Raw genomic sequence first — 27,185 nt, 5'->3', positions numbered from 1 at the left:
TATTAAGGCAAATGGGGCGGGAGCAAGTTATTAGCTCCCTTGAGCTCAGAAATAATAACGGCCGCGGGAACGTGAAGCGTCTGAGAGTGTATAAAAAGCCCAAAGACCTATCGGCTTTGAGGAAAAAATGAAACGGGAATTTTATTTTTTTTTTTGGGGGGGGGGGGGCGGAGGAAATTATCTCTGAAAATTCGGACGATACAGATTTATAAGGCAGGGAGAGCATTCCGGGACGTAGAAAGGGAGGCAAATACTCCCCTTTCCCGAGAGTTCAGGTGTGAGAATTACGATTGCCTGCAAGAATTTACGGAAAGGACAAAGCGACCAGCCAATGAGATTTAATAACGGGCCGCTTCTTCAGGAAATCGACGCCTAAAATTGCAAGATTTGCCCCGCCCTTCTCTCTGCATCGAGTTTCTATGTGCGGGCGTTCCTTGCAGGAGAAATACCATATTTCCATTAATATCGAAATACACAGATTATAAACTCTTAAAAAGGAAGGGCGGGGAGGGAAATGCCTTCCCATATAATATTCCTTGCAATACTGTATTGTAGGGATACATCTACACAAGTGTAAACGATATTTTACTGATGGCAAGGAGCTGCATTCCGTATCTGCTGCCCGTTAATGGCCCTTCCAATTTTTGTAGAATAGATGAGATATTCCAATGTGTTTCCCCCTCCCTTTCGCTGACCAGTATAATATATGCATTGTATTGGATGTTGGGACGGAAAACGAGGACCTTCTGCACGCGTGAAGGCTGTTCTCTAATGCTGCTCTAGCCTCTTTAGAAAGGTTGGCCACTGCCGCCCCCAGGTTGTCCATGGACTAGGCACAATTGCATTTTAAAAAATCCAGTGCTTTGGTGTCTCTGGCAAGGTATATGCAACTGGAAACTGCAAGAATTTTTTTTCCTGGGATCAGTCTTTTGTGCATAGTTCAAGGTACTAAAATACCAAATCTAGAATAGAATAGAATAGAAGTGTAATTGGACACACAAGGAATTTGTCTTGGTGCCTATGCTCTCAGCGTACATAAAGAAAAAGATACATTTGTCAAGAACACTTAATGATTGTCATAGGGGTCAAATAAACAATGAAGAAACAAATAAAAATCTTAGAATACAAGCAACAAGTTACAGTCATACAGTCCTAAGTGGGAGGAAAAGTATGATAGGAATGATGAGAAAAAACTAGTAGAAATAGAAGTGCAGACAGTGAAAAGTTAACAGTGTTGAGGGAATTATTTGTTTAGCAGAGTGAGGGTGTTCGGGAAAAATCTGTTCTTGTGTCTAGTTTTCTTGGTGTGCAGTGCTCTGTAGCCACGTTTTGAGGGTAGGAGTTGAAACTGTGTCCAGGATGCGAGGGTTCAGTAAATATTTTCCCCGCCCTCTTTTTGACTTGTGTAGTGTTCAGGTCCTCAATGAAAGGCAGGTTGGCAGCAATTGTTTTTTATGCAGTTCTGATTCTCCTCTGAAGTGTGTGTTGGTCTTGTTGGGTTGCAGAACCAAACCAGACAATTATAGAGGTGCAGATGACAGACTCAATGATTCCTCTATAAATTTCCACAAGACTCTTCTCAATTGCCACACTAATTTTTATGTATTTTATCTCCAAAAGTCAATCACTAGTTCAAACACCAAACTGACACTTTTTCTTTTGGAGCGCTTTTGAAATATTTTACTTATTTTGTAGGAATCATTGACATGGAGATGTGGTTTTCTGAGCAAAGTTCTTCTGATCTATGAATATCCCTCTGGGTCTCTGTGTTCAGAGACCTCCCTTGCTTGGACCTACATTTATTTTTTTTTGCAAATTTCTTGTGCAGGTAAGTACAAAAGATTATCTTAGATAGCCTAGTAACTATGGATAAATGGTTAACATATAGTATACAAACAGATTATATCAAGGTGTGATTGCTAACAGAAGAGTGTTTGATTAACTTTTACCTTAGATAAACAAAACAGAGAGCTGAGTAATAAATTTTTACCTTAAGCAGGATGTTCAGTCAATATTAACTAAGATAGGCATTCCACATCTTTGGCAATGATTGATAACAACCTACATTTCACTTTTTTCTGTTTTATTTAAGGTAATATCCTCATACTCAGATTGATCATCATAGTCACTGTTAAATTGCTCACATTCTTGTAGTTGTTTATATAATACATGAGCCTGAGTTTTATGTAAAGTATAGTTTGTCACTTAATGATACAATAAGATACAATAGAAGGCAGTCAATGTCCGTGGGTGCCACCAAGGTTTGAGCCGTTTTATAGATTTTTGCCCTCAGTAAGTTAGGAAGCGGGTCTTCTTCCTATTGTCAGGAAGATCCTGGAAATTGTTTATTTCCAGGAACATGTGGGAACAGCTCAAGTTAATCTTCCATTCTTCCATCTTCGGATCTAAAAATGCAGGAGTGGGAGATGTTTGGGTAGGCATCCTCAAGTTTGGGCAGAGCAGGTTGATGCTTGCTTCTAAAATGGCCATGATGTCATGAGGTGTTTTTGTCCTGTTGTCCTTCTTCAACCACCCTCATTGTCCATGTTAAATTGCACGGGAATGAAGCAACAAGATGTAGGAACAGTTCAGCACCTTTTTTGATCTTAGCTGGATTGCAATACAAACTGCCGGCTGGCTGCAGGGAAGCCATTTTTAAGGGCTTGCCTGTAACCAAGCCAGCCACTGACAGCATTTTATTTCTCCTGACACTTGATTAGCCAATCAGCGACAGCTATCCAAATCCTTGCTACGTTCAGCCATACATAACAATACTCATTTTTAGCACACTTTGCCCAGTATGCCACTGCAAAGGCTCAACTACAGCAGCTTTATCTCCATTACTCACTGTTTTGAGTAAGCTGGTATATACATAGTGTTGGCACATACTTGGATGCCACAATCCGGTTTATTTACTAATATATACCCAACCAGATTACCAAGTAGCAATCCAAAACAGGTTCTCCAGTTTTCTGCTTTCAGCTCAACTGGACGACGACTTCATCCTCCCCAGGAAATGCAACCAGTAGTTATGTTGGCTGAGGATGGTGGATTGATACTCAACCCATCTGGAGGTCATCAGGTTGGGAAAATTGTAGAACAGCTAATTCCAAACTATCTGGCTACACTGTTTGTTTTGCCAAATGCAATAGAGTTACACACTTCAGTCCTTCAGACATTGTTGGTTACCAGAACAGATTTTATCAGAACAGCTTTTGGCAGTATAATTAATTCGGTCACATAAGGCACTAATATAAATTTTAATGTTAGCAAGCATTCCTGAAAGGTTGTGAATATAGATGTGTAGGTATAAAAACATTGCCATGAGGGAAAAGTTGGAGCCAAATGTTAGTATTTATTTACTTATTTCACATGTTTTTGAACCGTGCATTTCAGAGAGGGAGGAATTCTCACTACAAAAATATTGACTTCTTGTGAGCAATGTTCCCTCTAATTTTTTTTCTGTGTGGGCGGAAAAGTATAGTGTCTGAGCGACAGTCCCTTTGGGACTGGGCGGCGTAGAAGTCTAAAATAAATAAATAAATAAATAAATGCATACATACATACATACATCTTTCTCTCTGTCCCTCTCTTTCTCTCTTCCTCCCTCTTTCTCTCCTTTCTGTCTCTCTCTCTCCCTCTCTTTCTCCATGTCCCCCTCTCTTTTTCTTCCTTACCTTTCTCTTCTCTCCCTCCCTCTTTCTCTCCCTCTCCCTTTCTGTCTCTCCCTCTATTTCTCTTTCTCTCTGTCCCTTCCTCTTTCTCTTTCCCTTCTCTCTCTCCCTATTTCTCTCTCTCCCTCTTTTTCTTCATGTTCCCCTCTCTTTCTCTTTCCTTTCTCTATCTTATCTTTCTCTCCCTCCCTCCCTCTTTCTCTCTCTTTCCTTTCTATCTCTCCCCCTATCCTTTTCTCTCTCCCTCTTTCGCTTTCTCTCTCTCCCTCTTTCTTTCTCTCCTCTCTCTTTCTCTCACTCCCTCTTTCTCTTTCTTTCCTTTCTATCTCCCCCCCTCTCTTTCTCTTTCTCTCTTCTCACTACTAAAATATTGACTTCCGGGTAAGGAATGGTGAGCTAACACATCTTCGGAGGAGAAATACACTTCAACCGAGACCGACAAACTGGTGATGAACAACAGAATATCTGCAGCCAAGGCCAGTATGAGAGATCATCTGTTGTGCTCCACATACAGTAGCTGCTGCTTGCAATGAGAGCTAGGAGAGAAGGAAAGTCATTAAGCTCTCAATTGCAGCAAAGCCTATGTCAGCACCAGGTTAATCAAACCTCATTTTTAAAATTCTAGCAAAATCTCCAAACAATGGTATTTATGTCTGTATGACAAAATGGGATGCCTTTTCTCCACATACAGGAATAACAGAAAAGGTGTCATTAGGATTCCAAGTGCCTGCCTGTTAAAAGGGAGAGGTGTGAATGTATTTTTCAAGTCCTGCTATATATTGTTAAATTAAGTAAGCATTTCATTTATATACACAAGGTCTTCTTACTGTTCTTAAGAGAGTATTTCAAATGTTTGAATATGCAATTTCACCACATGCAGGACCTCTGTTTTGATCATTTTTTTTTCTAAATGGACATGTTTTTGTATTTCAATTGCCCTGTAGATGTTTTGTTCGTTGTCCTATATTTTAAAAGGAATGTATGCCTTTTATGAGAAATACCACACCCAGGGATGTATAAAGTTCCCTTATCTCCCCACTTTTTATGGTTAATTTTGAAGTTAGTTTAAACTGTGTAAGGCAGAGGTCTCCAAACTTGACAACTGTAAGACTTGTGGACTTCAACTCCCAGAATTCTCCAGCCAGCATAGCTGGCTGGAGAATTCTGGGAGTTGAAGTCCACAAGTCTTAAAGTTGCCTTGTTTCGGGACCCCTGCTGTAAGGTTAACAATGCCTTCCTTGCGCCTCCTGTAGATGAAACTAGCCAATTGCACTTCAAAGAATGTTGTTTTCAAAATAGGAAGGATAGCTACATTATATCTCCTCTTCCTTATTTTGTAATTACACTATATCAGTTATATTCTTTGGAGTGTGGTGTTTTACTAGAAGTGTAAACCTCTGAGTTGTTTTTGACCTGTATTCTCTAGAATATCTATGTAAGACTGAGATTTTTGTTCTTGGCTCATCTGAGGTTCACAGTAACTTATTAGTTTTGGAAAATAATAAGAATATTTGGATTTTGTCAACTCATTTGGATCCTTGTGACATTTTACAGTAGTTCCACTACATTTATTCAGTTTACAAAGTTAAAAAAAAGTTTACTTGAAAGTTTTATTTATTTTATTACAATCATTTCCCAAACAGTATTTTCAAATATAATACTTTTGGATGCAGGTATTTCTAGCTATTTCCTGATCTGAGAACTGTGCCTCAAATTAAAACTCACCATCACCATCATCGGTATTGGAAGGAACCTTGGAGGTCCTCTAGTCCAGCCCCCTGCTCAAGCAGTACAGTATACCCACCCTATACCATTTTAAACAAGCGGATGTACATTCTCTTATTAAAAGCCTCCAGTGATGAAGCACTGATTGATTGTTCTCACTGTCAGGAAGATGTTTGTACTCTGCTTTTTTAATTAATGGTAATTAAATTGAACATCTAAAAGTGACCATACCAATTTAAGGAAAGAGGAAAGGGAGAAGAAAAGTAGAAAGTGTCTTAAAAATCTTTCTGGTGTATCCAAGCAACTGCATTTTTCAGAGTATAAGACGCACCTTAGTTTTGGGGAAGAAAAATAGAGAAAAGAATCTGCTTACCAGGTATTCATCTGGCTAACATCCTTAGTCTGGTCAGTTTTTGCACATTGTTGTATCCCCTGGTTAAGACTTTAAAAAATCCTTATTTGGAAAGAGTAACAGTAAAAGAGCTTGCAAGCAGATAAGAACTGGGAACATCATTACACCTAGTTAGGGCTGGAAAGAAACATTTGGAGCAAGTTAGAACAATGAAAAAAAAACTGCAAAGACAGGGTTTGGAAAACATTCTTCTCAGAGAATAACAATGAAAGAGCTTGCAAGCCGTAAGAGCTGGGAACATTGTTAGCACCTGGTTAGGGCTGGAAAGAAACTTACTTGGAGCAAGTTAGAGTAATGAAAAAAAACTCTGCAAAGATTTAGAGCTTGGAAAACATTCTTTGTAGACAGTAACAATGAAAGAACCTGTAAGAAAAGATTTAGAGCTTGGAAATCATTCTTTGTAGACAGTAACAATGAAAGAACCTGTAAGAAAAGATTTAGAGCTTGGAAAACATTCTTTGTAGACAGTAACAATGAAAGAACCTGTAAGAAAAGAGCTGGGAAGATTGTTAGCACTTAGTTAGGGCTGTGGGAAAAAAGCTTTTTAAAAAAAAGCTGCATTCAGAGTATAAGACCCACCTGAATTTTCAGCCTCTTTTAGGGAAGAAAAGGGTGCATCTTATACTTTGAAAAATACGGTAATTTCCATCTCGTACGATTTCTTACTGCTTTGTTGCTCCCTCACAGACAACAGCAACAACAACAATAATAATAATAATAACAACAATATAAGTACAAATCTAATAATTAAAACTATGGCTAAAACCCATTATCTTAAAAAACAAGCAATAGTACACAATCAACAATCAATATTACAATCATAACCACACATAACTTTTAATGGTCAGAAGGGGGGGTGGCATGTGCTAGTTGCCCCATGCCTGGCAACATAGATAGGTCTTAAGGCTCTTGCAAAAGGCGAGGAGGGTAGGGGCAGTCCAAATCTCCAGAGGGAGTTGGTTCCAGAGGGCCAGGGCCACCACTGAGAAGGCTCTTCACCTAGGCCTCACCAGACAACATTGTCTGGTCAAAGGGATCTGGAGAAGGCCAACTCTGTGGAACCTGATTGGACACTGGGATTTATGCGGCAGAAGGTGATCCCGTAAGTAGTCTGGTCCGATGCCATGTATAGGTTTATAGGTCATCACCAACACTTTGAATTGTGACCGGAAACCAATCGGCAACTGACCAAGGAGATGAAATCTAGAAACTTTTTCCTCTTCATTCTGCAGGCATCTCCTCCTTTTAAAATGTAGGCTGTATTCAGGCGGGGATTGTTATTTACCGCCACTACCGGAATTGTGCTGCTGTTGTGTGCGCATCACAGTGAGGTTTTTCTTCTGCACATGCTTATTATGCTTATTTCTGATACATTTCATACCAACAAAAACGTTATAGTTCTAATCAAATTTATAGAACATAAAAAGCTGCACATACTTAGTAATGTCTTTTCCCCCCATAGCTAATATTGTTTTCCGCAATGGGCACTTGTAGTCTAGGATCTCAAATGAATATTTTTCTCCATCAACTGATCATCTTAATTGAAGATGCTAGGGATTATGTCTGCAAAAGATGGCTTGTCAATTTACTATAGATTGAAGGTTCTTCACCAAGTATAATTTGCTTTTGAAAGAGCTCCCTTATGTATGTCCCTTATGTTGGAAACTAATCTTCTTCTTACTTCTGGAAGAGAACCAATTTTAAACATAGATATAGAAATTAATGTATCTTTACTAGGCAGAAGAAAAATCCATTTGGAAGAATAGAAATATCTACTTTGGATACTATCCAAGCAATGGCTTTTCTGACGCAACACCGTTAAGTCATAATGTTTGTTTCCTTTGGAGGCATTCCTGAAGTACTACAGCATAGAGCTGGCCAATCACATTTTGCACTTAACAATGGGCAGCTGTGAAATAAAGCAACAACATGCATCTTCTCAACTGCTACCCTTAGTAATGTCTGTATACAAGAGACTTGCAGGAAATTAAAATAAACTAATATGATAAAATTGAAGAATTTTATTGAAGAATCAAGTCACTCAAATGTAGCTATCTATCATTACCCTGTAGATGGTGCACCACACTTTCTAATACAGTAGCTGTAGCTCAGAGAAATTTAGTTCAGTTATTCTAATACCTTTCTGATAATCTCTGCCAAACCAATTAGGACCAAATTAGACTTGAAGATTCAAGTTTGGCTCCTATTTTTGGCATGGATTCATTGTGAGGCTTTAAGCAAATTCTTACTCTCTGTTTCAAATCAGAGAAATACTAATAATTTCAGCAAGCCATCTATAAATACTAGGGGCTACAACCCTTTTCCCAAATCAGTTTAAGTCTTGATGGTTTCATATTTACATGTACAGTGGTACCTCTACTTAAGAACTTAATTCGTTCTGTGACCAGGTTCTTAAGTAGGAACGTTCTTAAGTAGAAGCAATTTTTCCCATAGGAATCAATGTAAAAGCAAATAATGCATGCAAACCCATTAGGAAAGAAATAAAAGCTCGGAATTTGGGTGGGAGGAGGAGGAAGAGGAGGAGGAGGAGGAATCGCTGCCGAAGGAAGAAGGTGAGGTGAGAGGAATCAAAAAAATCCAAAATTTTAAGGCTTAAAAAAAAGAGAGGGACTCTGAGACGGCAAGGAGGAGCACGCGCCTCCAATATACCAGGTGCGAGGCTGCCTCCCATACCCTGCCTGCTGCTGCTGCTACCTGCTGCCTCTTCCTTCCCATGCTGAAGGGCTCCCCTCTCCTTTCGCTCGCTTTGTAACCAGTGCCTTTCCTTCGCTGTGGAGACTCCTCGGCTGCCCAGAGAGAAGGGAGCATTTCTTTCTCTGAGTGCTGGCAGAGGTTTATTCCCTCTCCAAGCACCCAGAGAAAGGAAAATGTTTAGTTCTCTCTGGACTGCCAAAGTCTCCTTAAGCACCACTGAAAGGCTCCTCTGGCAGCCCAGAAAAGCCCGAGAAAAGCATTTATTTTCTCTGAGCATTGGCAGAGGTTTATTCCCTCTCCAAGCGCCCAGAGAAAGGAAAATGCTTCATTCACTCTGGACTGCCAAAGCCTCCTTAAGCACCACCAAAAGGCTCCTCTGGCAGCCCAGAAAAGCCCGAGATGGCCGTGATTAAAGGGGGAATGGCAGGAAACTGGGCGGGCCTTCGTGCTGCTCTCAAATTTCCTGGGAAATTTTTCCGGGCTTGGGTTCTTAAGTAGAAAATGGTTCTTTCCATTAACAAAAGTGATCTCAAAACCTTGTTTGTCTAAATTAGACACACTTAACAAATTATGTTCCATTTCTGGGACACATAACACATTATTAAACTTTGATTCCAAAGATGGAATTTGTACATCTCCTCTTCCAATGATTTTAGCCTTCTGCATCCTTCTGTGGAATAAACCTGAAAAATAAGTCAGAATCGTTAATAATTGTTTGATTGGTCCCACTGTCAATTAACCATTTGTCTCTATTGTTATTATAATAAACTTTTGCAATTGCAATCTGGCCATTCTGTAAATAAGTCTTCTTGCCTTGCATATTTCTTCTCTGCGCACAAATTTTCTGCAAATGAGTAGTCTCTCCACAAAAAAGCAAGACTTTTTAAAACGGGGTTCTTGCTTGCAGAATCTCTGCTGCTGAGTTGTAACTTGATCCCTCCTGCAACTTTCCTCTCCTTGACTGTTGCTAGACACTCTAGAGATATGCAATGGAAATTTTGCTGGAGACTTGCTAGGTATGGAAAGCTCCACTCTGCTCCTTGGACCCCCTCTTCAGGAATTTCACCTTATATCAGAGACTATTCCATCTCTCATCAGGACTATTTAACACTAATAAAGTTTTCTGGGCTCAGGAAAATTTATCCTTTGTTCCAATTCCAGAAAGAGACTGCATATTTATTAAATGCTCTTTCATTGAATTTTTTGGTTGCAAACAAGCTTTGAATAACTTCCTCAATAGTTGCATGATATCGCATGGAAAAACATTGATGTGCATTGCTCCTAACTTGAAACAAATCTCTTTTGCAGATTTTAGATTTGCTGCTATAATAAACTGTTCCCCTTGGAAACTTAAGATGATATATGCCTTTGCCTTATCATGGGCTTTCTGATCTGCCGCGGCAAGTACTTGTAAGGGATCTGCTACAATGTCCCATAATTCTTTTGCTTTAAAAAAAACATTCCATTTTTGCAGCCCAAATTAAATAATTTTTCTTCCCTAATTTTGGGATTGGAGTGTCCTTAAATTCAACAGTAGCCATTCTGCTATATTCTTATCTGCCTGTTCCTTTTAAAATACAGACAGTTTCTTCTCAGCTTTAATTAACAATGCAGTCTTTTTACTCCTGGGCCCATAACCTGTTGCATTATGCGTAGCAAAATAAATCAGAAGCTTCCTAAATAACTGCATTTTGATAATTAAAATAACATTTTATAAGCATAACAAGATTTCTACAATATCTCATATTCTTTCACAGACCGTGTTAAAGTATGAACAGAGTAAAGCTTGTTTACCAAGGTTGTGCACACACAGAAATGTTTGGATTGAGATTAGTTGTGAATAACTACTCAGCCATACACAAATATACTTGAATATTAAAGTTTACTTTGAGAAATAAAGTATTCAGATAAACAGTCAAAAGTCATACACATAATAAGTCAGAATAACAATCCAAATATTACCAAGTACAGTACATAGTCTTTCTTACCAGTTGTCTTTGTCATAATCAAAGATATGAAGCCTAAACACATTTTAGTTATAATATATAACTACAATACAGAGGGATTGCAGAGCTAACTTAACAGTGAGCAGCCGTTAACAGTGAGTAGCCAGACAAAGGAGAAACAAAGACGGTGATTCAGAGAAATAAGCTATAAGCTCTAGCTCCCTCTTGTGGCAGTCTGCAACACCTTCACCCAACAGTTATGGACAGAGTCCTAACAGACCACATGGCAAAAGATGTTTTTACAACAAAGTATAATGGAGAACTGACTAAACCCCTCCCTTCTTCTTCCTCAGTTTCCTGACATGCTCAGTCTGCACTTCACTTTGATTGGCTGACTGAGTCACCAGACAAGATTCATTGACTAACCATATTCTGATTGGTTCTCCCAGTCAGGAAAAAGTTTCAATAATTATGCCAGCATAATTTATACCTATAAATAAGAATGCAGAATAAAAAACATATATACAGGACAATAAAGATGTGAATGGGAAAGAGACTTAATCTTTTCAGTGGTTCTCATGCTGTGACCTCTTAATACAGTTCTGCTGTGGTGACCCCCAACTATAAGTCTAGTGCCAATCTCCCAACAGAACTTTAAGCTGATTGGCAGGAAGGTCAGAGAGACACTCCCACTGTAAACGCCTGATTGGTCAGATTGTAAAAATATGTTCCAAGGCTTCCAATAGAAGCTTTAGTTGCTAACACTGTGGGAAATTTGTCTTTACTCATGGCCTTAGATGACCCCTGTGAAATGGTCGTTCAACCCCCAAAGGGGTACCGACCCCCAGGTTGAGAACCACTGTTTAGGTGGTCTTGTTACTGCACCAAAGATACAGTATTAGTTAAAAATATATAAAACATATCACTGTTCCTTTCATTCTTTCTGCTTCATCTAGATAGTTATCATAGCATTTAATTAAAATTTGAAATCAACTATTAGTGACTAAAACCATACTTCAGGAAAAAAAAGCTCACAAAGGAGAGCATTCTATTTCCTCAAATTTTATTCAGTGTCAACTTGCAAGTTGGCTAGAAATTACGGCACTTAATACCGATACATCTGGATGGCACTAGCTTAGGGAAAAGAGTTTGAAAGTCTCTTCTTTTACTGATTGCTTTGCTCAGAGTGTGATATGGAATCCAAACCCCACTATTTTAATTTTATTTCAAGAGTAATCAAATGCCAATCATAGAATATTGAAACATTCCACTGAGAAAATTACGGTAATAATTACGGGAATAAGTCATAGTTATTTGCCCTTTCATGACACTCAAAATCAGCTGCCTAAAATGGCTACTGTAGGTTGTCTCTGAAATGACCAGCTTTGACATTTCACCTTACAGCACAGGATATGATAAATATGCTTAGATGATGAGTCATTAATTTTTGCACTGATCTGTTTTCTTAGAAAAAGTTTATGCATATATACATATATATTAGAGCAATTTCTTTCAGATACAAAAAGTAGAAATGCCTTGTTGATCATTCAGGACAAGAAGATTAACTATGGAGGAAGAACTTCAGACACCTAAAAGGAGAGGTACAGAGGGGCAGAAGATACACCTATCTCGGAAGAGATTAATTATTTTTTGTTTAGCATTTATTGGAACTAATTCTAACATAATTAGTGAGATAGAAAAGATGAAGGCCATTTGTGCTGGTGTTATAGGAAATATAATATTTTGGTAATTGATTCTGAGCTAATTGATGGAGAAAAAAAATAGCATACAATTCCCATAATCAGATCTATCTTTGTTCTTCAAAACCAAACCTCAAAAACCCAACAAATGTTCCTTTTATTTAAGAATATTTAATTTTGTGTATCTTAGCATCATATAACTTCGTATATTGTGATCTTTGTGTGTGTACAGTCATTAAATTGTACATTTTAAGAAATAACTGTACATTTGGGGAAGATAAATATATATTTTTGTTTAGAAAGTTTCTAATTTGATGATTACCTAGATGGGGTTTTCAATCCAAGAGAGATAAAATTGTATAAAATTTACATTGCTTATAAAAGTTATAAAGTTAAGTGTAACTCATGGTCAACTTTTGAACAAATCGAATAGTTTTATCTGGAAAAAAACCTCTAATCTTTAGAACAGATTAAGTTTTTGATAGCCACGGCTGCCTTTTTCCTATTTCTCCTTTTGATCAACTTTGTCTATTACTAATTCTCATCTTTTCCATTTTATTACTTTTTAGATCGTCGTATTATTTGGATCATGAATAGGAAGTATATTCTATGGGCCACGATGGGCATTGTCTTCCTGCTATTCCTAGCTCTTTTCTGCCAGAGCCTCAGAAATGGTAAGTTTGATAAGAAAGAAGCAATTTTCCATTAGAAAATATTATCCATTTTGCATATCCTAGTGCATTCTGGAAATAGAGATAGCAACAACAGAAAATAGGCTATTGATGTGAGAAACTTCTATTTAAATATGTAAAGTGTATCTTTAGACATTTATTTGTAGCATCTTAAAAACTACCACATATGATGTCAATAAACCTTTGTTGGCATATATTATCAATAAATATTTATATGACGGGTCCTTGGTGCTCTCTGAGCTTGTTGATGATATTACCTAGTTTGGGTGATGAAATACCTCTTAAGAAACAACCAAGCTCAGACAGCATTAAGAACCCCTCATTTCATTTCTGAGCTACAGATATTCTCCTTTATTGAAACATTTATGTCTCTGGCTATTCAAGAGTCACAAAATGTTACCTTTGCTGCAACCATTTAACACAATTATTCTTTCTGGAAATTGACACTGATTGTGGATATATTCACATAATAATAATTGCATGAATTAGTTCATGTTAAAATATGTTGGTGTATGTTAAGATAAAAGACTAAGCCATCCCTTATTTTTGCCTTCATACAAAATGCTTATGAGAGTAACTAATTATTCTAATCACTTAATTGGAAAGCAAAGGAGACCAAGAATAACTTCTCATGATATATTTTGTATCACATACCCATACTGTATATTTTAATTATTTCAATGCTATTTTAATTTTGGCCATCTTTAAAACAGTTTGGTAACTTCTGTGCAATGAGAAATTAAATAATGGAATTAGAAGTTGCTTTGTTTTTAAAGCCAACATTTCTTCTGTTCGTACATTTAAAAAATAAGATGACTGATATTTGTTTGCAGTTTAGTTCATATTAATTAGCCTTTATGTCATTGTTATTTATTATATTGTATAATCAATCAAATATACAAAAGCCTGAGATTTGCTGTACATAAAGGATTAAATATTTCATTTATCCATCCATTTACCCATAAATGAATGGATGACTAAGATTCAGGCAAGACTGTTTATCTTCTGGATCTAGAACAGAAATTCCTTGCTTTTCCAGCCAGTAGCATGAAAGCGAGAAATATTTTTAATCACGACAGCTATCAGAGCATACTGTAACGCTCAATACAGACCTTAAAAACTATTGCCAGAAAAGAAACTGTCTCTGAGAGTGTGTAAACATACACAAGACTGCACAGCTTGGTTCATAAAATAAAGATCGTGGCTTTCTCATTCTGACTACTAACGGGAAAAATACATGACTTGTAAATCTAATGCTGTGTGATTTGCACCCTAATAGTTAGACAGTCCTGTAGTAGTTGCATTAAAATTACATATGAGTTTGTTTACTCACTATACCAAATCCAAATCCTGATCTGAATTACAAATTGAAGCCAAAACATGAGAGTTTCCTGCACAATTTTGTCCCAATTGTTTTATTTAAAAACTGTTTTTTTTTTATTTCCTGAAATTTCCTATGATGCTGATTGCACGATTCCAAAGACAGGTGTTTCAAAACCCCAACTGCTGTGATCTCTATTATGAAAGATCTCTAAGGTAGAAGGCTGAAAACAAACTTTTTGTTATTAAAAAAAAGCTCAGGCATATTCTGTTTATTTTGTTATTTGTTCATTTGAAAGCTCCTTCTCAAAATCTTATTTCTGTAGAAACAAACCTTCCTTCTGGAAGAAATTGTTGAAGAATGTGGAATAATCAGTGATGGCTCCTTCATTTCATTTTAAGGCCATTTTCATGGCTAAATTTGAGTACCCCTTGCTAGAAGGGTGCAAAGTGGAGGAAAGCGTCAATATTCAAACTAATAGATTTTCCTTCTGTCTAGATGCAGAAATTTCCAAAGATATGAACAAGCAGAACAGACAATTATCATTATTATGTAATAGTAAGTTATTCTCTTATACATCTTGAACAAATTGTTTGACCCAATTCCCTTTCCCTTTTTTGTTGTGAAGAATCCTGTAGTGTTAGATACTGTTTTGCATTTCAAAATACATAGATAAATAAAGTTAGCAGCATGGATTTTGAACAAAACAATCAAACCAAAAAACAGCAAGCAGGAAAATTGGAGATGGATACCTTTTATCTGCAGGGATTAGCGATCTACAATTATATATGAGCTGTGGTGGCGCAGTAGTTAGAGACTACTTCTGCTGATCACTGGCTGCCAGCAGTTTGGCAGATTGAATCTCACCAGGTTCAAGGTCGATTCAGCCTTCCATCCTTCTGAGGTGGGCAAAATGAGGACCCAGATTGTTGGGGGTAATATGCTGACTCTGTAAACTGCTTAAAGAAGGCTGTAAAACACTATGAAGCATTATCATATAGTTTAAGTACTATTGCTATATGGTGCCTCCTTTTTATTGATTCCCATAGTAGTTTGGAATATAAAAAGTTAGGAGTGGATACTCCATACATATATGAGGTGTATGATTGCTTTTTATATTAAGGGTTTCAAAATTGTTTTAATCAATTGGATTTGTACTGTTTTATTGTTGTGAGCTGCTCCGAGTCTTCGGAGAGGGGCGGCATACAAATCTCATAAATAAATAAATAAACAAACAAATAAACAAACAAACAAATAAATAAACAAATAAATAAATAGACAGACAGACAAATAAATAATCAATCAATCAATCAATCAATCTCAGTCAAGGGAGCAAGTCTTTTTCTGAATCATAATCTGGGTTGAACAGCATTTCTACCGTCCTCTAATTCTGTGAATCCAGTATGCAGTTACATGAAAATGAAGGGGAACTAGACAAAAATACAATTGCTTGTGTACTGGAGTGACCCAGGCCATTCCCCCACTTACGACCTGTAGCGTTTTCTAGAGCCACCCAGACATTACGATATCAATATTAGAGTAACAAATCAGATACCCTCCTGTCCCAATGTAAGTGAAAAACTCCATGTGCACCAGTGAAGTTCTTGTTTAATACTAATTGGGAGGCTCCTCCTTCAAATCTTGCTTCATTGCTGAATGGATGTAGGAAGGAATCATTAGCCTTTCTCAGGAATCCCTGCCTTACAGTCCCTAATATGGAAATAAATAAGAAAATGTAGACACATTGTTAGACACAACAAGTGGCATTTGGTTGCGACAAGCATGAAAACACCACTGTTTACTATTGTTTACTGTTTGCTATTAGTAAACAAACGAAGTCATGAACACAGGTTCAATTATTTTAATTAAGTTTCAATAAACAGAAAAAGGAGTTAGGGAAAATAAGGTCTTAAAAAGCCTTCAAAAGAAAGAAAAAGAAGAAAAAGGAGAGAAAAAGAAGGAAAAAAGGAGGGGAAAGGGGAAAAGGAAGAATAATTTCCTATTTTGTTTGGTACAGATATATATATAAATACATTAACTTCTTACACAAAATTTAAAAACCCAAAATAAAATGTTAATTTCATTCAATTTCTAGCAAGAAGTTCAATAGTTTGTTTCCAATTAGAAGCAAAGTTAGACTGTGTATTTTCTTTAATTACAATAGACACTTTTGCCATTTCAGCCAATTCCATTAGCTTCACTATCCATTACCCACTAAAACCCACATTGTGTATTGGACAAAATCAATAAATAAAATAAATTCTTCCACTGTAGGAATTTTTAAATCCTTTTATCCCTGTATACAAACGCCTTGTTGGGAAATTATTATCACTCTTAAACAGCAAAACAGTGGTATGAAGTTGTAATTTAAAACATTACAAAGATAACAAGTTAAGGAGAACTACTGTGTTTTTTGGAGTATAAGACACACCTCCCCCCCCAAATGGGGGTGAAAATGGGCCCGTTTTTCACCAAAATGGTGTGGGCAAAGGGTCTGGGAAGCCTGCGGAGAACTCCTAGGAACTGGGGGAAGATAAAAATGCCCCCATTTTTGTAAATAAAAGGGGCAAAAATGGGAGCACTTTTGCCATCCACCAGCACCCAGGAGTTCTCTGCAGGCTTCCCAGACCTTTTGCCCACCCCATTTTTGTGAAAAAAACAGACAAAAAATGGCCCCTTTTTTGCAAAAATGGGTGTGTTTTTGCCTTCTAATTATCCCATCTAGCATGACTGGAGGAGGAATTCTGAGAGCTTTAAAATCTTAAAAGTCTTAAAGCTGTCAAGTTTGGAGTTTGTAAAAAGTGTACATGGTTGCAAATTACATGTCGTAATGACAAACCTGAATTTCAGAGTCTGAATTGGATGGATTGGATGGATTCAAAACAGAAATTGCTAATGATATCAAACAAGTGTGTGGAGATGTAAGCACTATCAAAGGTAAGGGATATCATTGTTCTGGGACTGGGGTTTGAAGTGAATGACTTCTTAGTTACACTCTCAAACTATGCATTGTATTTGCATGCTGACCTCTCTGCCAGATCTATGCAAACTTTTAATCAAAATCAGGGCCCTCCTAAGAGATCTGTAAGATTGTCCTTGGGCATTAATATGTTATTACTCTATTATTGCTATTTTTGTTTTTGTTGTTTCAGATGATTTAAATCTTATGCATACCACCCAGAGTCAATAGAATAGGATACGATAGGATAGGATAGGATAGGATAGGATAGAATAGAACAGAACAAAACAGAATAGAATTATTTATTGGTCAAGTGTGATTTGGCACACAAGGAATTTGTCTTTGGTGCATAAGTTCTCAGTGTACATAAAAGAAAAGATACATTTGTCAAGAATCTTGAGGTACAACACTTAACTCCAACACTTAACACTTAGGGGTCAAATAAGCAATGAGGAAACAATCAATATTAATAAAAATCATAAGGATACAAGCAACAAGATACAGTCCTAAATGGGAGGAGTTGGGTAATAGGAACGATGAGAAGACTAATAGTAAGAGTAATGAAGCCTTAGTGAATAGTTTGACAGAAGTGAGGGAATTATTTGTTTAGCATTGTGATGGTGTTCGGGGAAAAACTGTTCTTGTGTCTAGTTTTGGTGTGCAGTGTTCTATAGTGTCATTTTGAGGATAGGAATTGAAACAATTTATGTCTAGAATGCACAGGTATTTCCATAAATATTTTCACCACCCCCTTTTTGCCAACTGATAAGATGGGCAACGAAGAAATGAATCAATGAATCAATGAGCAAATACCTGCTCAACACTTTCAACCATATCATTGCAATATAAAAATGTCCAGTAGCCAGGACAGAGTCCTATGAAATAGCATTAAAGTCTTCCTTCCAAACTAGATAGAGCCATTAACAAGCACTTTTAAAATGTAGCCATTCAGCCAACTAATGTATTAGGTACAAAACATTTAGACTTCAAAAGTATCACTAACATCTTGAATTCAGACCAGAAGTATATGAACAGCCATTATTCTTTCAAGCAATTTGAACAGGGTCATAAATATACATTACAAGAATTAACTTTTTTTCTTAGCTTGCCCATCAGTTTCATCATCCATTACTTGTCTTTAGCAATTTGTGAGCTGTCTTTATTTTATGTGACATTATTAGGTTGTTGTGTATTATTTTTATATGATTCCAGGAAATGGGTGGAAATTCCTGGAATTACTGTACATAGAAATAATAAAGCTTGTAACCGATACAAATTGATCTATTTAACAAAGGTGTACACACCAGGAAAACATAGGATAATGTGGAGGAAGGATTTTCTAGGGTGTCACTGTCACATTTATTTGTTCTTTTTCTGTTTCTCACAGCTGATTTGGCAAAGAAATGCAGTTTGGATCCTTCTGTGTTAGAAACACTGGCAGAGCTCAAAAGAGATAATGCTAGAATTTCCGAAGATGTGATGCAGATCTTGGATGCAGTACGAAACTTCACGGGTGAGTGATTTATAGCCACAGAATGGGTTTGTGGGCTGCTGTCAGCCCTTTAAGGAAAACCAAGACAGGAAACTGGTTGTACAAGAATAACTGGAACGCTGCTTTATTGATAGATTAGAGCAAGAGAATCTTTGAAATGCAAGCTGCCCAGAGTCATTGATTGAGAAGGGTGGCTATAGAAATATGAATGGATGAGTGAGTGAGTGAGTGAGTGAGTGAGTGAGTGAGTGAGTGAGTGAGTGAGTGAATATCGTGAAAGCTTGGCTTGGTTTTTTCTTCCCTCCCTCTTAAACTCCAGGAGTTAATTTTGAGATATTTTTATTTATTTTATTTATTGGATTTAAATGCCAATTAAATTTATATTTATATGCATTTTGACGTTTTCTTCATTTCCTGAGCTTAAAAATGTTTTTGCAAATGTCTCTGTGGCTCTCTGCAACTATAGCTATGATTGTATTGCATTTCTATCTCACTCTTCTTTTTTCCCAGTTTGAAAAAAAAAAGAAATATATGTTCTAGTTCTAATGCTGTTCCTTATCAGACCTTTAATTTTACTATTTCACATTTTATTAATGTAGGATAGGGATAGTTCCATCCCCTAGTTCCAGATTGGCCAGGGTCAATTGGAGCCGTAATCTAACACAGGAGTCTCCAAACTCCGTCACTTTAAGACTTGTGGACTTCAACTCCCAGAATTAAAGTAGCCATGTTTGGAGTCCCCATGTGACCTAACATATTGATAAGGCTATAAGTCCTGCAAAGCACTCAAGTTTTCTTTAATTGTACTCCCCCTCCCCCTTTTTGGACTATTTCAGAGGTATTCTGTATCAGCTGTCCCGCTCACTGGCTGCACTTTCAAAACAGCTGCTATTTCTTTTCTTTCGAAACTGCACCCTGGCATGAAGCTCAGCAATCTTGTGAAAACGAAGGTGCTCACCTGGTTATTGTGAACCGCAAGCTAGAACAGGTAACCCATTGATTCTGCTTTTTATCAAGACAAGGGGAAATAAGGGGGGATGTTTCTGAGTTCCCAAAGGCGATATTTGAGAAATACAATTTCATACCTACAGAAATCTGGCTTTAAACCTAATCAGAGATGCCCAGTTCTTATTTAAATACTGAAAATAGCATTCATTTCTAATTCAATTCATCTTATGTGATATTTTTAATAATTTCTTTATTAAACCTTTTTAATGTATTTTTTTTCAGTTCTCATAAGCAACCCTGTAAAATGAGAATTTGGGGAATGGGAGTGAGATTTATTTATTTTTTTGCCTGGGGGATTCAACTGCTGTTTGTCTACCTAGCCTGAGAACCACAAGGGATATGATTCAGTGGTGGATTGCTCCCAGTTCAGCGTGAACTGTGGGAGACTCCATCCACCTGCCTGGGATGCTTCTGCCCGTGCAAGAGAGCATACATGTACCGGTAGCAATGGATTTTAGAACCCACTACTGGCATGATGAATGATGTTGTGCTATTAGCAGAATGGGTGGAGATGAAACTTTTGGCTTTTTTGGATGTGCTTTGGGGAATTGAAAAAAATATTAATGGGTAAAATTGGTTCTTTAAGTTTTGCAGAGCTTAAAACACACTTTTTCTATCTTAATTTTTACTCCTCCCTCAAAACACAAAAATAGCCTGGTGAAGCTCTAGAGGGGATACTCAGGTATTTTGGGGGCATAAGCAGTATGCTAGGGCAATCCTATGGCCTACTGTCATAAGTTCCCCATCTTGGACCTCAAAGAGCAAACCCAGTAAAATCTATAAAAACTGCTAAAACCTAAGATCAGAAGGAGCTGAGTAAAAACCTTGAATTACATATTTAAGAACATGTGAAATAGACTCACTGGTAGGCCAGAGCATAGGCCAGGTGTTTGCAACCTGTGGCTCTTTGGACCCTCTGTTGTGGTTCCCTGTTGGGTGTTCCCACCACTGGCTGGTCCTGCCCCTCACCCTCCCCTCCCCGTCACTCCTTGCCAGGCCTAAGAAGGTAAGGCTAACGGAGGGGGATGGAGAAGTAGCCGGGGCCAATTCTCTGGTGCCTCGGTCTTCCCGGAGCTTCTTCTGGCCCTTGTTGGTGCTGGCCGTGCCTCGGTCATTTGCGGAGACATGCAACCTGCTCTCTGCACTGAGATACTGGCCTGACCAATTAATGCTGGCTTTGCTAATACGAGGGGTAGCGGGGTGGGAATGGGATCTGGGAGCAAGGATAATGGAAATGGGGACAGGTCTACAGTGCCCAGACACAGCTTTAAAACTTGCAGAGGGGACCATCACTGCCTGGAGGATGCTTTTCAATGAATGCCAGCAGAGGCACCACTCCACTGGAGGAGTGAAGAAGCTCAGGGCAGTGGGAAAGGGGACTGGCCCTGAATTTCCCATGCCCACCCTGGGGGTCAGGCTTGGAGAAAGCCAGAGCACCCTCACCAATGATCTCACCCTCAGCTGGTCAACCTTCCTCTCCTCTGTATCTCTTTCTCTCTCTCTCTCCCTACCCCCTCTCTCTTTCTCTTTCTATGTATGTATCTCTATTTCTCTGTCTCTCTCTTCTCTCTCTCTCTCTCTCTGTCTCTTCTCTCTCTCTCTCAGAAAGCTAAAGCTGGGCTAACCCAACAAGCTGTCCTTGAGGCTCTTCGCTATTCCTTTTCTTTCTTCTTGGCAACCTTTTAGGAAATCTGGGCAGGCTGAGGAATGAGCGTGAGTCGTGGTGGAGGCTTCCCCCTCCTCTCACAACCACAGACGGCCAGCGAGAGATATAGAGACACACAAATAGTGAGAGAGATACAGAGATGGGAGATGGTGGGAGATGGTGGGAGGGAGATGGTGGGAGATAGAAGGCGAGAGAGACACATAGAGATGGGGGAAGAGTGGGGGTAGAGATACAGGGAGACAGAGAGAGCGGGAGAGAGTGTGGGGGAGAGAGTACATAGAGAGCGGGAGAGAGAGAGATAGAGGGAGACACACACAAGGAGAGAGAGGCACACATGGAAAGACAGAGAGATATACAGAGATAGAGGGAGAAAGGAGGAGAGAGAGATACAGAGACAGAGCGGGAGAGAGAGATGTCAAAAGGTTTTTGTGGTTCTGGATATTTTTAAACAACTGGATCTCTGCCCTAATGACTGGCTGGATAGGCATGCCTAGGGGGCAGTCATGTGGCTGGATGGGAGTGAGTGATGTCGAGATGGCCATGCCTACTCAGGTTTTGTGGCTCCCAGTGGTTTTTTTTCCTATGGTAAATGGGTCCAAATGACTGTGTGTTTAAGATTGCAGACCCCTGTCATAGGTATTGGAATTCCTAGCTAGCTGCTGCTACAGGTGATACAAATTTTACAGCTGCTAAATGTAATACTTGTTGCTCACATTTATTTTTTATATGCTCTGATTATGTGTATAAATCAAAACATATAGTACACGATGAACATACTCCTACCTTTTATGAACAAAGCCACAACCTTTCTCTCTTCCCTTTCTGGTAGAATTTTTTACTAAAACATATAGAAGAAAATCAGGTGTTTTGGATAGGCTTGAGTGATGCCGACCATGAAAACCAGTGGATCTGGGTGGATAATACAACTTTATCTTTGTCGTAAGTAAATTTAATTCTAATCCACTTAGTGGTAAAATCAATTAAGGGTTTACATAGATAATCTGAAGAGAATATCTCTTGGAAACTTTGTAGATTCCAGAACAGAAATATCTCCCTAATATGCATCAATCCATATCCATGAAAAAATAGTGCAATTTTCCTTTGATGCATTCTGCAGCAACAAATTATATGGTTCCTTGTACCTTACACCAGGGGGGTCACACTGGTGGCCCGTAGGCTGGATGCATCATGTGTAGGCCATTCCCAACCCATCTCCACAAAGGGGGGAAATGGCCTGTGGGCCATCATGTGGTGGCAATGGTGACACCACGAGTTTGACACCCATGCCTTATACTATTCAGAGTATCTGGACGGAAGGACTCAAATCAAGTGAATGAGAAGAGACATTTACCCATTAGCCATACAGGATCACTCTAACATCAGAACTGTAAAAATAATTTCTTCATCCTCCAATTGACACTGAAAATATAGAGCCTTTCTATACTAACAAATTATAGCATCAGCCTGTGACCGTACAAAGCCTGTTTTTATTGGTGATATACAGCCAGATGGTGACTGGATGATACAAAAATGAGCGGTGGAAGTGCTCATATTTCATGACAGTGATTTTTAAGACAGTGTGATTTTGAAATAAAAAAGATTAGAATGCCTTTTTCTTTCAGACAATCTTTACAAAACGGAAATTAATATCAACTTTAAATAATTACATGTGTAGTAAATTCATAATAGTTCCTTGAATAGTTCATCCTATTTTGAAGGTCTGTTTGAATTCCACCTACATTTTATTTATTTTGTTCTGCCTACTGTGTTTCCAGCAATTGTGTAACTTAGTGGTTAAACCCACTGGACTAGAAACTGGCAGACTGTGAATTCTAGTCCTGTTTAGACAGTCATCCAACTGTAGTATTTTCGAATGAAGGCAAATATACATGTCCCAGGATAATGTTGCAGGATCCAATGAGTCGGTCACTGGGATCAGAGATTTAGTTTTCCAAGCTTTCAGATTTGTGTTGGAGCCCAGCCTTGGGGAACTTCTCTATGTGTGCATTGGACTGTTCTGTTCATAGTATTTATGTGGTGCCTGGTTGTGTGTGGCTTTTAATTGAAGTGTTGATGGTCGGCTATTACGTATTTGATTGTTGTTTCCTTCCTCTGCTGTGCCCTTAAATACCTTGTATGCTGGTGATAAATCAGCACTCTTGTTGATAGGCAAGGAGCCTGTTTCCTGGGCTTCAAACATTTCCCTGGCTATTTTTGTCCCTGTTTGGCCAGCAATCTTAGTAGCTGTGAAATCAAATGGGTGTTCTTCTGGTGGTTAACTTCCTCCCGCCTATCCTACATAGTCACAGGGACAATCTATGCAGGTCATCTGGTAAATTACATTACAATGTTCTCCCACCTCCAAGCAATCTTTGTAATGCATGATTTGTCCTTGTAGGCGGGTGGTGGGCGATGCCCATTTGCAGATCTCAGAAGCTGCATTCTGCTGTTTCCAAATGTATGGCAGGGTTTGCCATGTAGTTGATCTTGTACCTTCTTCCCCCCCCCCCTTATTTTTCCTGCATGTTGTACAGGCATCTTATAGTAAATGTTTATGGGTACCCATTCTGCCTGAATTGTTCACATAAGTCCCTCCTCTCCAGTTGTTTTGCTTTGGGTACTTCAGTGGGTTCTTACCCTGCCATATAGAGTTACTTTGAGCAAAGTGACTCTCTCTCCTAGCTCCAGGAAGAGGACAAACTACAAAATCTTGCCAAGAAAAGTACATGGATTTATCCAGGCAATCACCAGAAGTCAAATGGACTTGAAGGCACAGACCACCTTTCAAAAAATCCCTCTCTGATTCCACCATGCTTTCATAAACATTTTAGTACCTTGTTTTTCCAAACATGTCTCATATTTTTTTGAACCTTGAAATAAGCGCTTGTCCTTTTTGCCATGCACTCAAAAGCCCAATTGGGCTTATTATCAGAGGATGTCTTATTTTGGGAGAAACAGGATATATATAGTAGATCTTTTTTTGAGCCTTTTAAACCCTCTGAAGGCCAAATGGGGAGGGAAAAATTAAAAGCGGACTGCTGTGCATATTTAGACCAATACAGATATTGGGTTTTGAACTATTATTTTAGATATTTCCTATTTAAAAATATATTATTTTAATTCAAGATTTAAGGACTAATGTTTACAAAAAGGGGAAGAGATTGGATATAACCCGGGGTGGTGGTGGACAAAACTCATTGGTAAGCATATTTTTCACTTTATGGGGAAAAAACATACTCAACAATGATAAGTTCTTGAGAAAAAAATTGTCCTGAGGTCAGCATAGGTTTTTTCCAGATACTGATGTCAAGGATCTTTTTTCTTTTAATTTTATTTTTGCAGAAGGAAGCATATTTTGCTTTTTATTATCTTTTCTTCTTCTCATTTCCTCAAAGTTATAGAAGACTAAGTTAAATATATTGTACAAACGAATAAATGTGTGTGCCTGGAAATAAAAGCAGTTCCTCTTTGTTAACTTCCCCTCTTTGCCTTTTTGTGAAGTTTGAGAATTCTGTATATTGTAGTTGTAGCCCATCTGGAGACTTAAGTTGACTGCCCTATATATCGTGGCTGATGTGGCGCAATCAGGACTCTGCACACAATTCCGAATGTACGAGGGTAGCCCAGAAAATAATGCACCGCATTTTTTTCTTCAACAATTATTTATTGAACACAATGAAACTTACACACAAGAAAGAATGATGCTTCTTCTACACTTCCTATTTTTCCATGTAATCTCCATCTCGTTCTACGGCCTTCCTCCAGCGAGACACAAGGGCGTGTATGCCCTGTCAGTACCACTCCTTGTTCTGGACATGAAGCCAAATGTCTTCCACAAATGGCATCATTTAATGGCTCAAATATTAGCTGCATCTTGTCAGGTGTGATGACCATGGCTGGCCGCCCCCAATGCTGCAAATCTTGGAGCTCTGCCGAAGTCTTCTAATGGCCTCATCCTCTGTGCCCAATGACTAACCGTACTTCTGTCGACTGCAGATTCTCCATAAACTGTACACAAAACATTAGTGAATGTTCCCAACAGTTTCTTTCTCCATTGTGAGAAATTCAATGATGACATGCTGCTTGCAATGTACATCACTTATAGACGCCATTTTGAAACACTGCTGCAGTTACGCTATCTGTCTGAAGAAACACAAAATTTACACGCACACTCCTGACAATTCAAATAATGTATGTCTAAACTTTCACATCCGTACTATTACTGTAGGCTGAGAAAAAAAAAATGTGGTGCATTGCTTTCTGAGCGACCCCCATAGTTTACACAATGACATATTTATTTATTTATTGTATTTATATGCCGCTCACTCCAGTGAGCGGCTATATGATACTTGCTGATCAGTTTCTGACCAATAACCATTTTTGTCCCACTATTAGCTTTTGGGGGAAAGGTGAACCCAATAACGCTGGATCGGATGAGGATTGTGCTACCCTGCTCTTCACTGGGAACTGGAATGATGTCGCCTGTTCTGGAAAAAAATACTGGATCTGTGAAAAGAAATGCTAGCCATGCTCCTACCTGCAGCACCCTTGAAAGAACCACTGCTATTATATTAGCCTGGAATCATGTTCATGTGACCCTTTTTAAAAAGGCTTAAAGCTGAGGACTTTGCTGTAGCAAAGGCGTTCATCCTCCTCCCCGCCCCACCTAGCTTTGGTGTGCCCTCACCTTGAACATTGACCGCATCTTTTGCATTTCCCTTGGGGTTCGCAAACACACTGAGTCATAGAGAAACAACTGCATGAAAACAGGTCCTTCCTTCCTCCAAACCAAGGGAGCAACTGCTACTTCCTTGAACTTTATTGAGTCTGCATCTGTGAATGCTTGCTAATGTGTCACAAGGGAATTGAATGTGCTGCTTGTACGTGACTGCTCTGGGGATATTTGCTACTTAACATGAAAAGTTGGGATATGTTTTTATGCTATTATGATATTGTTATCTGTGGGTGGGATGCTAAGACTTCCTTCTTCCACATATCTGTGAGCAGTGTTGCTTTCATCCCATTGGAGTAACAGGTAGATAAAAATAAGCTGTTGGAGGTAAAACTACAGAAACCTCTTCCCATCTCAGCTTCATTCAAGGAAAATATTTTTAATCAGTATTTATCCACAATAGTTGCAAATCAAATATTTTGACATTAGCTGCCAAGACTGGGCTTGTTCTCAATTATGCTCAAACAAGTTTCATAGGCAATTCTCTCCTCTGAAATATTTTTTGTTTTACTCAGAAAATATGTACAAGGGTATAAACCAATAAATCAGTTAAAACAGAGAATGCATGTTGGTGAAAAATCATTAATGAATGAACGACAGACTTTATCTCTAGAAGGAAGCATTAAATATTTCACCAAATACACTGTTTGGACATCTTATTCAATTCTTATTAAAATATAAATAAATAAATAAATAAATAAATTTATTTATTTATTTATTTGTATGCCGCCCCTCTCCGCAGACTTGGGGCGGCTAACAACAGTGGTAAAAACAACATGTGACAATCCAACAGCTAAATAAAATAGCTAAAAACCCTTATTTTAAGAACCAATCATACATACAAGCATACCATACATAAATTGTAGAAGCCTAGGGGGAAAGAATATCTCAGTTTCCCCATGCCTGACAACAGAGGTGGGTTTTAAGAAGCTTATGAAAGGCAAGAAGGGTGGGGGCTATTCTAATCTCTGTGGGGAGTTGGTTCCAGAGGGTCAGGGCCGCCACAGAGAAGGCTCTTCCCCTTTTCCCATAAATGTTATGTTAACTATATTAACCAGTTAATCCAGTTTGTGATAGATGAAACTTTTGGCTTAACAGAAGTTTTATATTAATAACAATTAAACCAGCTCTTTTTATATATTT

The 27,185-nt window shown here is 38.3% G+C and overlaps 1 protein-coding gene across 8 annotated transcripts; it reads left to right on the top strand.

Moving 5' to 3' along the window:
- The first annotated feature begins 71 nt into the window (after positions 1 to 71).
- On the top strand, positions 72 to 26,599 carry LOC139161002 (CD209 antigen-like protein C). 8 transcript variants are annotated; one of them, XM_070739554.1, is made up of 10 exons: positions 72 to 88; positions 1,696 to 1,828; positions 11,989 to 12,073; positions 12,742 to 12,846; positions 14,684 to 14,743; positions 17,036 to 17,122; positions 18,532 to 18,657; positions 19,473 to 19,624; positions 22,140 to 22,249; positions 25,706 to 26,599. In XM_070739554.1, exons 3-10 carry the CDS (start codon positions 12,040 to 12,042, stop codon positions 25,833 to 25,835), a joined length of 804 nt encoding a protein of 267 aa, XP_070595655.1. In that variant the 5' UTR covers positions 72 to 88; positions 1,696 to 1,828; positions 11,989 to 12,039; the 3' UTR covers positions 25,836 to 26,599. The 8 variants fall into 8 exon arrangements, with proteins under 8 accessions (XP_070595655.1, XP_070595660.1, XP_070595659.1 ...); XM_070739558.1 differs by lacking the exons at positions 72 to 88; positions 11,989 to 12,073 and adding exons at positions 354 to 945; positions 4,366 to 4,465; XM_070739559.1 differs by lacking the exons at positions 72 to 88; positions 11,989 to 12,073 and adding an exon at positions 119 to 945.
- Positions 26,600 to 27,185: the final 586 nt, after the last annotated feature.

This window comes from Erythrolamprus reginae, chromosome 2 (genome assembly GCF_031021105.1).
Source record: "Erythrolamprus reginae isolate rEryReg1 chromosome 2, rEryReg1.hap1, whole genome shotgun sequence".
NCBI lineage: Eukaryota > Metazoa > Chordata > Lepidosauria > Squamata > Dipsadidae > Erythrolamprus > Erythrolamprus reginae.
This window is presented reverse-complemented; position numbering and strand designations above follow the sequence as displayed.

Coding starts and splice junctions, on each gene's coding strand:
- LOC139161002 (XM_070739554.1), top strand. CDS start 12,040: ATGGAGGAAGAACTTCAGACACCTAAAAGGAGAG. Junction 12,074..12,741: donor TCAGACACCTAAAAGGAGAG/GTACAGAGGGGC, acceptor ATTACTTTTTAG/ATCGTCGTATTATTTGGATC. Junction 22,250..25,705: donor AATACAACTTTATCTTTGTC/GTAAGTAAATTT, acceptor TCCCACTATTAG/CTTTTGGGGGAAAGGTGAAC.